Below are 15148 nucleotides of genomic sequence, written 5' to 3' on the forward strand. Positions count from 1 at the left end.
GCAGAGAACTCCCGTTTTTGTTCGTTGCCCACTAACTTAGGACGCGGAGACAGTATTTTCCAGAACTGTTCATCTCCTCACAGCTGTCTTTGCTTATAGTGTTTGCTGGTTGCACATTTGTGCAAAAGGTTGCAGCGGGCTTAATGCTCATCCACTTAATGTGGCCTCTAAACTTGTATCGGCAGCTATGCTAGCGGTGGAGCAGCATCGTGTCCTCTGGATGTGCTAGAGAAGTACCATGTGCCTTGTCTGTTGTTTGCCTCACAAGATCAAAGATTCGTCTCCAGCATTCATTTGCTGCTGCACTTGTAATTTACATTCCGAAATGTTTGTTGTTTACCATTGCCATCGTTATCTGCATGCAATGCGCGATGAAGGCATGTGCGTGTACATTTTTGCCAGGTTTAAAGAAATTGTTAACTTTACTCCTTTAATGGCATATCTTGTTGCAATGTCAAGTCCTGAACTGTGTATAGGATGTTCTGGTCTGCATGTGATTAAACATCATTTGCTTCTTAAGAAGGCAGATGGTGCCCTGGTAAACCATTTCTTTTACAGAGTGTGACAAAATATGGTGTTAGTTGTGATTGTTTTTGTCTAGTCATCCACTTTCACAAGTCATCAATCATTCCATCTGAAAACACCAAGTGGCTAGTAGTCTAAGTAGCTTACATCTGTGCGTATACACACATTCATAATAGGCATGTGGGCAATGACTGCTTGTTTTCTATTTTTCATGTTCCAAGGTAGCAGTACATTCATGCTTGGCAAGGGTATTTAGTGTATTTCTAGCCTCTGCTTACCTCGTATTTTCAATATTAATAAAGGCCTTTATGCAGCTTTGAACTTATTGTGCAATTTGTGTGCATGCTAGTTAAGGCTTCCTTAATATGGGCCAATGTACATTGTGGACAATAGTGCATGCTCAAGTATGCGTGGAGCCTTTCCTAGCAGGCTGTAGTCCACTGCGAAGAAACACATTGATGCTGGTGCAATTTCATACAATTTATTTTTATTCCCTATGAAACAACACTTCGGGAAGAGCAGCAATGTCACGTGGTGTACTTTGAAAGCCACTAGGAATAGCAAACTGTGCCAACATCATGTACGTGCTGCAGTGGCTTCGTTCAAGGAGATCCGTTGCGGAAATTTCGTCCGAACAGCTCCATTTTCCAGCTTTTTTTTTTTTTACCACCTGATTTGTGGCTTCATTATACCTCCCAAAATACAGCAGCAGGAGAGCAGATCTTTTTTTCTTTTTACACTGCCTAATGCACATAACACTGTTGCTAGTAGTAGTAGTAGTTCACCTCAAGTCCAAGCCCTTCAACCTTTGCTTTTTGTGCCCCCCCCCCCCCCCCCCTTTTTTTCTTTTTCTAAGTAAGCACGTGCAGACACCACTCTCTCACTGTTGCAGCCTAAACTGTAATACAGAGTAACAAGGCTTGTCTTCAATACCACGATAAAAAAATTTGGTTCCTAAGACAACAGACCAAGTCCAGTGCGACAGGGGCACTTAGGCAGCAAGCATGGGGCACAAAATCTGGATGGTACAGAGAGGGACAGGTTTGTTTCCTTTCTTCTCACATTTTGTACTTTGCCAAATGGGCATTCAGAAACTTCTATGGTGTCCAAGCAGTGACAGCAGTCTGTCCAGGGAAGTAACAAGCAAACTTTCTGATCATTTCATAATGGCATGCCTCGCACCCCCTTTGTAGCCAATGCGATGGGGGCACAGTGCTACTGTGCTGTTATGATAGTAGCCTCCAGCCCTAGATGGCATTATGCAGAAAACTTATTCTGAAAACCAGCATGGCCTGTCCTTGTGGAGTGCAAACAGTAAGAATTCGATTACACTAGAAGCAATGTGCACCAATGCACACCTTACAACTTGTGCATCATGTAAGGAACTGCCTGCGAAACTTGCGGTGCTCCGGCATTTTCAGAATAAAAGGTGGTCCTTGCGTACATCCGTACAAGTTCCCAGGCATAACTTCACATCAAACGAATGCAATGCATCCCTTAATGCAGAACTTCATTATCTAGCATGAAACAAGAGCTGAATGGCTTCCAAGCTACATTATAAACTATATGCTCCAGTTGCAAGCATATAATATAAGCCTTTCGTAACAAAAAAAGGAAAGGATAATAAATTCACCTTGCTGTTTTCTAGCCAAGGGCAAAATCATGAAGCAAGCATCACAACAGCTCTTGAAACTTTCCTCTCACTATGCTGCTGCCACATATTTTAGTGGCCTATCTGGCTGACTGCAAATAAAACTTATCCATTGGGCAGAAAAAGCCACACGAGGAGAGCAGAAAGTTTGCTTGGCTCCCTGCTTCTCTTGAAGGGGCACTGACAGGGCACAGAGCGCTTGGAAGCATTTTTCACTTCAAATCACACACAAACAGTGTGGGGAGTGATCACTGCCACTCGACAGAGCAGCATCTGTTGTCAAGAGGGACAAGTGGGTCATTGGTGCTTCTGGAGAAGACGGAAAACATGGAGTGCCCAGTAGGTGAACATAGGTGCAGGTACACGTGGGTTTGTACTCGAAAAATACTGGGGTTAGACAACTCTTTCCACCTTTACTACTTGTTCTGTCATGTCGCAAGCTACTCGCCGAGTGTAGTCTGCACCGGCGAGAGGATCTGTCGCAAAGCTGGGACGGGATGGCACCCATGGCGGCCATCATACACAAAGGTGCAGGTGCTCACCGACCTCCATAGAATCAAGTGACTGGAACGAATGCATGTTTGCGGAAAGCCAGACACACTGACACATGCAAAGCCTCCGAACACAAGCTTAGCAGTGGGCAGAATAGGTACTGAAAAAAAAAACAAAGCTACACGGGATGGATGGCCAATACAAACAGTGAGTGGAGTCAACTACAAAGGATACTCTGCTGACTGCTCACTGCTCAAAGGTGATCAACAACATGGATGACGATACAGCAAAATGTTGTCAGCTCTCTGACGTCTTTTCACACTTTTTTTCCCTCATTACTGGAGCTGTTTTCTCACTAGCTGCAGCATCCAAATGCCTGTGGCTTTTCCAGCTGAGGAGTTCTGCATGACACAGAGGCAAACCAAACCAATGGAAATGTTCGGTTAATGTACAGTTATGCACAGGACAAACATGCTATGTTCCTTTAGTAGTGACCCACGCTGCTGCCGAAACAAGGAGACTGGTTACTCCCTTTTATCTTGGACGCTGTGCCGAACCAACGTAAATGGCCAGCTACAGAAACAAAAATTTAGTGACACAGTGAGATCTACCATCAAGAAGACGTGAGCAGAGACAATAATAGTTGTTGCACCCAAGTGCAATTAGCCTTTAACAAGGGAGCACTTGTGAGCTTCCTCAGTTTTGCTCATGTGAAGGCGCTAGTTTAGTGAAATTGAACAGCGAGCAGCACAGGTGGGGTCCAGGTAGCGCTTTCTAGGCACCCAATTACCATGTACTCACTTGCTATCGAAGGGAAAATGCAAGCTTCAAGCTTACTTCTGACAGTATGCGAAAAAAACGCTCCATTTCCTCCCTTCCCCGCCATAACATGCACAAAAAATAGTAAAGAATGCATGTTCTTCAAAAAGCAAAACCAGGTTTGAACATCACAGATTTCCTTGTCGAGTATGCACATCACATTTTGCGTCGCCCTACATGCAAAAGAGGGTGACACTAGTCGCAGAGCAATGTAGGAAAACACGGCTGAAGCCTCGGAGTAAAGAATAAGAAGAGAAAGACAAGCAGCTGAAAGGGGCACCCTCCCTCCATTCATTCATTAAAGTGAAAGCAAGTATGCAGTGTGTAAAGTTTAAAAGAAGAAAGTAAACGTTTGAAAAGCACTTTTTGTTGGTCCCTGAGGGCTTTTTCTATGCTCTTTCCTGTGATTGAGAGATTGAGGTAAGTTTACAAGATTTTTTTCCCTCTCTGAGATGTGTCACATAAAAGAACAACACACTGTGCCACCACAACTTCCCGTGGTTTTTGTAATGAATTTTGACACATGCACATTGTCTTTCCGGAGAACTCAAGCCCACTTAGACCGCCTATCAAAGCAAAACTGATGTGCTTGGTTCTCTTCTTGAGGCTCTGCAAGCTCACTACTTCACTCACCCACACCAGAACACCCTTTGATCAACCTGACTGTTACACCATATGCCTACATCTCGCAAAAGCGTGCACTGTTCCAAGTTCAGCCGGTAAGCGCGCATGAATACAGCAACCAACCAGCATGTTTAGCTTCCAAGCTGCTCACTGCTTTCCATTAAGCATCACAATGCAAAATGAAATGCCCCAAACTAGTTCCATTCTCAAAGTTGCTCAGCTGCCTGAAGCATTTCCCACATACTGACCTGAACACTTCAAGCACCCACTTTCCACTACTTATGAATCAGCTACTCAAAGTTCAGATCCTTTCCAAATATGCACCGCCACCACAGCAGTTATTGACTTAAGCAGCATTTCGCCATTTCTGATGTTGCCCGCAAAACCGGTCGTCTGTCCATGCTGGAAACATACCCTCAAAGCCTCATGTGGGAATAGCACTCCCAGAGAAGACTCCCGTATCCAAATCCAGTACCTTTTATGCAACCAGACTAAGCTCTTTAGGACACACATCTTGCTACATCCATAAATACAGAAACAAGTGCCACTGGCCGCAATGCAACCAATGAAAGCACAGATGACTGCAAATATGTCAAGGAAAAGACAAACAAAAAAGAATCAATACTTTACAAGCAACTAGCTAAGGTTTCGTAGAACAGAGAATTGAAGAAAAAAAAGAAAAAAAAATATCTCACGAGTGGTGCAGTTACATAGCATGTATATAATATATGTAATATGTATATAACATTCAATATTTACACAAAAGAAAAGGAGAAGAGCCACTTTCTTCTACCTTTCTTTTCGTCAGGTACATGTTTTTTTTTTTTGTCAGTTTCTTCCCCTTTACAGCTTTCACCCAGACAACCACTCCCTTTCACAAGAATACAATTCCACAATAGTACTGGCATCACAAACGACAGTGCACTAAGAGTAGTTAGTAGGCAAGTCGTACCTCCAATGCTGGAAAGATTTCAGGCAGGTACGCACACACTCACAGACAGACAGTGTGACAGCTGCTCAGTGCACTAGCAACAGCACATGACAATTGCCTGCACCAAATGCACAGTAGCAGTGGAGTAGACTGTTCATATTCCTCACAAATAGCAGCGACTTATTAAGCGGAAGCCATCTCGAACAAGGCAGAGAGGTTGCTACAGAGAAACAAAAAGTACCAAGTGTGATGTTAAGAGTACAGCACATCTTTTCTTAACCAGCACACAAATCACAGGCTTAGCTGAATGCTAACTTGTTACAACTTTGCCATGCAATGTCATGCCAACACCTTTAGCAACTTTTTTTCCAAAGTGTAAAACACAACACAATACACGATGGGTCCCTTTACCGAGCGCCAAAGTAAAAGACAATAAAGAATGCAAAGTACAAAAAGCACCACATGAAGCTTTCCTTGCACCTATTCTCTATTCTGCCTCCAACTCTCGGTCGATATGGGATACTGTCACTTTCTTGAGAGCGGCTTCTGTGTCACTTAGGTGATCTCGGTAAAATGACAAGAATGCGCTGCCAGTTGGCTACTTTTACAAAACAATGTGCCCACTGCTACTGTCCTTCTGGGTAAGCAATTTCAAGTTAGCATGTCCCACCAGGTTAACTATAACAAGTCATGCACGCAAAGCTGGCCTGGCCAGCAAAATATGCAGGCTGGAATGTCAGCTAGTCATAATGCCCGTGATGCGACACAAGAAGCAAACCAAAGGTAATACACTAAACACGAGATTCTGACACATCTAAGCTACATCAGGGAACCGAGAAATCAAACGTATACAAGACTGTGCCCATATGACTCAGTAAATGGCACATGTCGTTAACGGGTCACACCGCTCCAATGGCTGCCAAACGCAGCAAGCACCTGTGAACCCTGCAGCTGTGCAAGCAGACAAAATAATGAAAGGCACAAAATAATGTTTCAGAAACATCATGTCGCCGGTGCGTATACACTAGATGAGCGTACGCAAAACACAACGTGACAGGAGCATTCGATAACTTTCTTTTATCTCAAACAAAATGTCAATTGCAAAGGCTGACACAGCAGAAAGATACTACAAATACAAAAAAACTCACAACTGCATATGTATAAATGGAAAGGCACTGCCTAAGCAAAACTCAAGAGGTAAAAACCAGGATACATTACATATTTCTTCATGAACTTGCTTGAAGGAATACCACTGAAGTTGCTCATTAATGGCATCTGCACTGGAACACTTCAAGAGGTTAAAAAAAAAAAAAAAAGAAGCAAAATTCGCCATATTTGCCAACAGCTCTGAAAGTCTTTGTAGCTCAATAGTGACAACTAATATGTATAACAAAACTCCTTGATTCACACTCAATTTTCACTAGAATCACTTAGAGAAATATACACATGGGAGTGTTAGCTTGAGGTTTCAAGAGTAAACAATTGGGAAATGTGAATGCAATGAAAAAAGTGGGATCTTGACAGTGGCACTGGAGATGTTTCCTCAGAAATATACTGAAATACATTATTTTTTGTTTATTTTCAGTCATCTTTTCTCTGTTACCATTTCTCATCTCACAGTATAAAAAAAAGAAGTAATTTTGAGAAATATTTTGTGCATGTTTAACAAAAAATATACATATAACAAAAAAAGCAGGACATTTACAATTAACTAGTAAGTTTCTGCAAGCAGCAAAACGGTAGAAGAGGAAGGGGCACAGACTAGAAACAATGCAAACAGCACCCATTTATGCATATCTCTCACAAATTAAAGCCTGCACTCACTCCCACAACACACAAGCAGGTTTCACCTCTTGGCAATAAGGGAGACACGCACTGAAGGCCACGTCTGAAATAAATATTTTACGAAATGTAAACTTCTTATAAGACATACTGAGCCTTTACGAGATAAAATAGGCTTCAACACTTATGCAACACTGTGCTCTCTATTAGGTAAGGTTTTTGACGAGTTCTGCCAGTAGACACTGGAAGTTCACAACTGAGTTCGGGAATCATGGGTGCAGATAAATGAACAAAACACCTAGCTTTTGCTTTCAAGCCAAGCGGGAACAACAGGCTATATGGTGCCAAAGCACAACATTAAATTCCAACAGAAAGACATAGCTACTGCCTTCCGTCCATCTCGTAAGAAGCAGCAAACCCTAGCCTAAAGTGAGGCCAGTAAAAGTTGTAAGAATTAGTACCAATTAAATATGGTTGGATGCACCATAAACTTGCGAGACACAACATAAGCTCGGTAACAATTCTCATCAAAGACAATTTTAAATGGGAACCCATTTATGTTTGAGTGTCCAACTCCTTAAAAAAAGCCTTTCCAGTCATTGCCATACCCCTGTACTGCAATGTTTTTTGCCCCATCAAGCTTCTCAGAACAAAAGTGTGAAAATGAAAATTTATGCGGCACTGAACGTACAGGACTTCCCTTTGGCTGATGCACACAGCCACTTGCAAAATAAAAACAGAGCTACCAGTAATGTTCAAAAGCCATTTACACAATATGATTTGCAAGCTGCCGTGTGTGTGTGTGTGTGTGTGTGTGTGTGTGTGTGTGTGTGTGTGTGTGTGCGCGTGTGTGTGCGTGTGTGATGTACACTTATTTTTGTGGCCACTGCAAGTGGCATTTTTGCTTTTTTTTCTGCATCACGAAGTGCGAGACCAGTTTTTTGTGCTTAACAGATGATTCCGATGACGTTTTGCAGACTTCTCACCAAGACGTGCATTCAGGTTTTATGATGTACACAGCTGCTAATCGATGCAGGCACAAAAGCCCGAGATGCACTAAAACCTCCCCAGTGTTCACAGCAGGGGGCTGTTCTTCAATGGCATCACTGTCAAACGCTTCTGGCTGTTCAGCATAACATATAAAGATTCTTTAAAATGTGGTGAGTTGAACCTTCAGACTCTCATCTGCATTTATTTTAGTCCTCAGAGAAGAAACCAACATGCATGATGCTTCACCACCCGTCATGTTTGTCCCTTTCTCACAAAACTGCGTCACACAAGTGCCTTCCTAATTTCATTTCCACCTAAGCACAGGCAGTCTGAAAACTAAGAAAATTTATCTTGGCAAGATGTTCCAAATTAAAGAATGCTTTACTGGTAGTGCAGATAAAAGACTATCCCTTTAAGTGGTGCAGAAAAGAAATGAAAGCAGCCCGCAAAGAAAAATGTGCATTCAAGGAAAAGACTACAAGCACCAACCCATTCCATTGCCTTTGAGCCACGGCCCACAATGACAAATGCTACACATTGCAGTACACTCACAAAACAACAAAACCATTTTACTATTACTGTAAATATGGCACTAGCCTAGAAACAAACTGTAATCGAAGAAAAAATTATCCTGCTCTCAAGACTAGATGAAAATTGAGGGACATAAGTAAACGTATGCAATTTTTGCTATGGCTACAGATGTTTAAATCCAAATTTAAATCTCTCTTTACAGGCAACCGTTGAGGCAGTTGGAAATCCTACCAATTCAATGACAACCTGCACAATTCATCAACGTGATATGCTGAGAGCTCCTTGGATGACTGGGCTGTTAGGTACTCGGCACTTCTCGTTCAATGAAAGCTCATTGTACCCAAGTGCCTAATACTGCCAGCAGCCTTCTATGCCACCTTCTTTTTCATCGCAGCTTTTCTAGACAGTTTCTAAAAAGCAGAAAAGAGGGGGAGCAACAGAAGGGTCTTGAGGCAAGGAATTGACAGAACTTAACTCATTGCATCATGACAAAGAGCTGGCAACTAGAGAAAAACAAAACAATAACAACAAAAGAAGTTTTTTTCTTTCTTTTTTATCTGGTAAAACTCCCAGTTTCAAATGCACTAGTGTTTTAGCTGCTTTTCGTTTCTTTCTGCTGCAATTCCATTAGAAAGGATCACAGTAAGATAAAACTGTTCCAAATCGACCAAAGCAGCTCATGCTGAAAGCTAGATCAAGAAATATCAATGATCCAATGAAACTCTAATGATTGAAGATCCAATGATTTGCTGGAAGAAATCTAAATTTTTTGTCAAAAATGAGAGGGAAGAGGAAACAAACTGCAACCACCATCTGGGACAGCCTTGTATGGAAAGGTTTTGTTTTTATTAGAATGCGAGAGCCACAGTACTTGGCCCAGAATGGAGGTGAGGAAAGCTGTTGAAACAAAAAGTAATGCAGAGGCTGTAAGGCAATGCATTCCTGCAGTATCCACTGAGCAGCACCATCTTCATTGTCAACGCTTTTCTTCTTGTACAGTGGTGAAGATGAGCAAGATGAAGTTGTCATTGTCAAACAGTGAGCCTAGTTTTGACAACGCTTACTCGACACTTAGCAGCTATTTGGAACAAAGACAAAAATAGATACATATTCCTAACTGTACATTCAGCAACCTTCAAATCAACCCTGCATCAGTGCTTCCTCGAAAGGATGATTAAATGGCAGCCTAGTGCATCATTGATCTTTCCTGGCCTCCCTCGTTCCCCAATCTCGGAAAGAAATTATGTGCAGTGTGTTGCTCCATCGCTGGATCGTGCGCTGAAAGTTGATCAAATCAACAAAGTGCTACCGTTTTTGCGAAACCAGCTTTGTGAGGCAAACTATGTGGTTATTGTGGCAACTGAAGCTATTCCATAAGTTCTCGTGAAAAATGAGCAACACCAAACAAGCAACAATGGAATGCAAACTTTTTCCTCTGAGTAGCTAAACTGTTTCAAATGGCTCCACACAACTGTGTCTCCGAGAGTGAGAACCGGAAGCCCAGTGAAAACTGAGTTGACAGCAATAATATTTTGTTTTCCCATTTCCTGACTTCTACTCAGCGAGTGACATCGGACTATGTTCGCTCCTGCAGTTCTCTTGCATCTGTTTTCACAGATATGGGAAGGACCCACCCAAAACATAAACAGCGGCACCTCTTTGTGAACTCTTTCAACCAGACACTCAACCAGACACTTTCGTGCGGCCAAGTATAGTCGTTTGCCGTGCGTCCTTCAGCACTAAGCCACACAAATGCATAACAATGCTCACTTGTAGCTGTCAAATGCAGGTGTGAAATAAAAAAAGAAAAAAATGTTAGTACAGCCTTGCTTGTCTGCACTTCCCCTTCATCTTTCCACAAACACTAAATTACACAGACACACAGAATATACCGTTGCGTCAAACTTGTCTCGTCACCTTGCAATTCATACACCAAAGCATCAGCTAGAGGGGAAGCCTTGGTTGTAAATCACACAAAATATGCCCAAAGTGACAGCAACACACTGCCTATTCTGCCTTACAAAACGATATGGCCAAGGCTACAACAAGCAGGCTTCTCTCTTCCCCGTACATGGGGAGAAAGAAACAAGGTCTGATGTGCAAATCGGGACAGTAGGTGATGGCGTGCAGGCATTTCCTCTTGCATCATGATGGAATGCAAAAAGGGTTCCTTGCAGCCAGCTCCACTGGCAACAGGCGTCATCAGAGGAGAAGGCTCCCGAAGTGCCGTGGCACCTGCTCTTTCAAAGCACGCCATACAACGCCCGCTGCCTTGAGAACAGGGTAAAGGGAAAATGGGGTCCATGGTAAAGGGAGTGGGCAGTGTGGTGCCCTCCCCTCCACTCACTGAAGCCTCTCGTTGAGCAGGAAAGGGTCGACGATGGGACCGGGTCGGTGCACCCCTTGGAAGGGGTTCCGCACAAGTGGGCAGAAGGCCGAGCTCTGACTGGGCCGCAGCACAAACTGGCTGCTTGGTTTGAGCGTGCTCTCCGCCCTGTCAGCCATGGGGCTAGTGGCAGGTTTCCTGAAACAAGCCAGAGTAGGACACCCTTTATGCTCGCACTGTACTGCAGGCGCACTGGTATGCACCAAGCAGTACACTCTACTTACTCGCATAATGAATAAGCTTGCACAATGAATGCATTATCATCTGGTTTATCAAAAAAAATTTTTTTGACAACACTTTCTTGTACACTTAGCACATGTCCTAAATTCTTTGTGAATTTCGGAGAATGAGCATTCACCAGTTGAGTCAGCATAGCAGCTAGATGAGTTGAACTGTGCACATAATGTGTGCCAGTGTTTCACAAAACACTGCATGACTTATTTGAAGTACTTACAACAAACCATTTCATGCTTTAGGGCCCAGCTCAATGACTGTGGAAAAAAGGCACGACCCTGCAGTTCCCTGAGATATATACAAAGTTGAGTGAAGCGTTCAATTTTTACGAGGCAGCCATGAAGTTGTACTCCGTTTCAGTTTGCTTTGACTGTTAGATGCTACCATTACCGTCACCTAGTTAATAAAGACTAACAAGACCTCTCCAAAACACAAATGGAGCGAATTAAAAACCAATTATGCTTTGGCCAGTTCCATCCAGGCGGTCAGGTGTGGAGTGCTGCATCGGCATTTCATCCTCACGCCGCAGCGCATCTTTATTTATTTATTTGGAATGCACCTCAAAGGCCCCAGGTGTGGGGTATTACATGAGGGATAGCGGCATAACATCAAAAGTGTACATTAGTTATCAAAAATAAATTTTCTCCATGAACTTTTTAAAATCTTGCGGACCTGTTAGCAATACTACAGCTGAGCTTCAACAAAAGGTGGCACGAAAGAAGCAGGGTCCTACCGATTTTTCCCTTTTGCCACAGAGCTTGGTGCGCCACTGCATGCTAGGCATACCACGAATCTAAGCAGAGGTGATCAGTGTGCAAAAAGGAGGATGCAACAGATCCGAATTTAGTTCATGGCTACTCACTCCTTCCCTCACAATCCTTCACTTTTCTACACCAATGTCGCCCAACGCCGCAGAAGTGGAGAAAGTGCCCTTGAAGAAAGCCGCTTCTCAGAAAAGGTTTTTCTTCTAAATAACAACGCTAGGTGACTGAAAATTTTACCACTTGTAGAGCTTAATATTCTCATTTCAAATTTGTTTTAATTTATGATAGCTTGATGCTTCCATGTTCAAAATAGGTCTCTTGTTGGTTTTGCCGAGTATGCAGGGTGACCAGATCCTTTGGAATCTCGAATTGAGTGGATTTGGCACGAAGCCAAAGAAACGAATTAACTGTCAAGCTGCCATTTGGTTTAATAACACACACACAAAAAAAAAAAAAAAAAACGATAGAGAAAGAAAAAACGAGTGGCCTTTGAAAAGGTGAAACAGTGGCAGCGCACCAAATGAATACATAATGCCATCTAGTGACTGGTCATTACACTACTGACATCTCTCTCATCGTCAACTCTCATAATTCCATTTCCTTGGCACGCAACATCTTTTAGATAATTATATATCTGATGCTTCACTTTCAGTTGCAGGCGCTTGAATATTATAAGTTTTTCACACTGAAAACTATCACTTATCGCAAGAAAACATAGATAAGTGCACGCTATGTACCTCGAATAACATGTATGCCAAATGTGGTGTTCATTGGACAAGAATAAGCGCATAAAATGTTCTGCACAAAAGCCATGTTTGGCCCAAAGGAAGAAGTTCAAAAAAGTGCGACTGAAAAGAGACAGAGAGAGACACTTTATCGGCGACAAACTACAAAGTTATAAAAGTTGTTTGCTACTTTTGTAGAGGCACCATCCACAAGAAAATCGCATTAAATGCACGCCAGGGTACCCCGATACAGCACACAGCTTTAGAACTCACTCACACCAAAACTTTTTCTCTCGGAAGTCGGGAGTCTAATACTTACGGCAATTTTCCTTGGCTACATGGCAGCACTGAGCTGAGCTACCCAGCACAACAAATATGCTGATAACACAACTGACGCGATACATGCTGCACTTTTCCAAATCGGGATCAAAAACAATGCAAGCCATTTCTGCTTTTTGGCCAACCTGTAGATGGAAAGTTGGCGCTCCGCTCAGCACCGTGTTCATGGCACTGATCTCGCAGGTAAAGGTGCTTGTCAATTCCACACTATTTCTGTCTTCATACTCGAATACTCTTAGCATTTTGACAGAAGATGTGCTCATGCATTCATCTACACTGTCAATGAAACTGGAGTGTCTGGCTGACCCAGAACTGTCAAAAGCATTGCATTCACTGAAATCAGGCACAGCTACCATAAACGACTCCGTTGCAAGTCACTGGATGCGGCAGGTTCCCTTGAACTTGTGCTTGCACCGCTACATCGAAAATTTCTTCTCAGCATCGATCAGAATGAGAGGCACAAAAATGCGGGAAGGCTCGAGGAACCTGCGGAGAGAGCCGCGCGCTACGAAATGGGCACACGGGCCACGGCCACATCGCGCATTGGCAGCCAATGGTGTGGCTCAAATCGAACACTGAAAGCAGTTCATTTTGGTGGAAAATATTTTTCATTATTATTATCACTTCTTGGAAATTAGCAAGTACGCAAAACCTGCCTTAGAGGGAAAAAGCGCCGGCCTACCGCATTGCACGAGCTCCGTGGCACATGACACCTTGATTTGATGCATGATATGCTTAAAAAAATGGGTAGAGGGGACACTAAAGTGGGCCAGATCTTCATCATCTCTAGTCACCTCACATGCCTGGACAGAGTTCTTCAATAATTTCCCAATCACTTTCTGCTCTAGTTCATTTATATGCAATAGAGGAAGGATCAATGTTTTTGCTAAAACAGTAAAAAACACTAGCTTTTCTTTCTTCTTTTTAGGAAGACAGCCATTTTTTGGCCCATGTCCTCCACTATAAGTATTGTCGCAGTAAAGCTACCAGCTTGCTTTCCACAGTAAGTTAAAGGCACACTGAATTTGTGCAAATGAGCGTGAATGCCAAGACGCAGAAAAGGTTCTCTAACCATACTACTCCACAGGATACTGTTTTCCCTGCGTGCGATGCTAAATTCTTAAGTGGCCCTCAATGCTTTCATTCTGGCAACAATATAGTGCAAGACAAAGCACAGCTTTCTGCAATATTACACCAGTGCTAGTCCCAGAAAAAAAAAGAACCTGTGACACACTTAGCTTGCAACAGCACAACTAAACATGAAAACTAGGATGGTGCACGTACCTTCCTTCGTCAATGATCTTGACCTTCTCACAACCATCAGGGGGCTCCCTAGTAAGGAACTTGTTGATTTGTGGGCTAGTTCCCAGCTTGCTTGTGTGACCACTCACTTCCAAGTCTGGGGAGGCACTTTTATCACATTCTGGAACAAAAGGATACAAACATGTAATTTACTTTTCCATACACGATGCCTCCGTGTGATGCTACCAAGTATACAGGTGCCCCCAAAGTTTTTGAAACATTTCAAGGAAGCCTAATTTCATGCGGCGGTTCCAGCAACCTGCCGCAACATGATGTATGAGCCGTCATGAGCATGTCTGAGATGTATGAGCATGTCATGAACAACAAAAGTGGTGGTTTATAATGCAGCTTTAGATTGTTGATGCTAGTACTAATGGCTGATGCCACCTACAAAATAAACACTGTGAAGCTCCAACGATGTAAATGCAAAGTACCACCACCTTTTTTTTTGTTAAGAGACGAAAAGGAGTTGGGGGGGGAATACACAATGAGAAATGTGCACTCCTATAATCAGTGGATTTGAGGATCAACAACCTTCGCCAGCGGTCAGACTCCAGTGTGCCACACAGTGCCCCAATAACTGCTTTCAGAAAGGCGGTATCCCTTGGTTACACACTCACATCAGGAACATTTTTCATACAGTGATTATGGTACCATAATAAATAGAAGGGCCATAACTTCACTGATGCATCACGAAGAAGAGAGCATCGTTGTGTTTAAGATGCAGTTTTTGCCCACTGGACATGCCTAGCAACAAGCCGTCTAATGATCTTTGCAGTAAAGCACCGCCAGGTAGACCAAGTGATACTGGAACTGTGAGCCTTCACTGACTCGTTAATGGCCCCAAGGCTACCAAATTCTGAATAGTCCCTTGCATATCGGATCAAAACTGAATCAAAACTTAATAGGCACCTAACAAGGATTGTTTCAGGGCTAATATGAAGGAGCACTGCAGCTGATTAGTACAAGCAACCACACTAGCCAGAATTCTTAATTTCTGTTGCGAGTGACAAGGTCAGATGTCAATTTAAACATTTATATACTATACCATGA

The 15148-nt window shown here is 42.9% G+C and overlaps 1 protein-coding gene across 2 annotated transcripts in view; it reads right to left on the reverse strand.

Moving 5' to 3' along the window:
* Nucleotides 1-990: 990 nt before the first annotated feature.
* LOC146198586 (protein FAM117B-like) overlaps nucleotides 991-15148 on the reverse strand; it is a 126504-nt gene continuing 112346 nt past the window's right edge. For both annotated transcript variants that reach the window (XM_084594080.1, XM_084594081.1), the window contains exons 7-8: nucleotides 14078-14216; nucleotides 991-10869 (exon numbers count right to left, since the gene is read on the reverse strand). In XM_084594080.1, the coding sequence (XP_084450206.1) occupies nucleotides 10689-10869; nucleotides 14078-14216 (320 nt within the window). In that variant the 3' untranslated portion in view covers nucleotides 991-10688. The remainder of the gene's footprint in view (nucleotides 10870-14077; nucleotides 14217-15148) is intronic.

This window comes from Amblyomma maculatum, chromosome 2 (genome assembly GCF_055883805.1).
Source record: "Amblyomma maculatum isolate TAMU_Amacu chromosome 2, ASM5588380v1, whole genome shotgun sequence".
NCBI lineage: Eukaryota > Metazoa > Arthropoda > Arachnida > Ixodida > Ixodidae > Amblyomma > Amblyomma maculatum.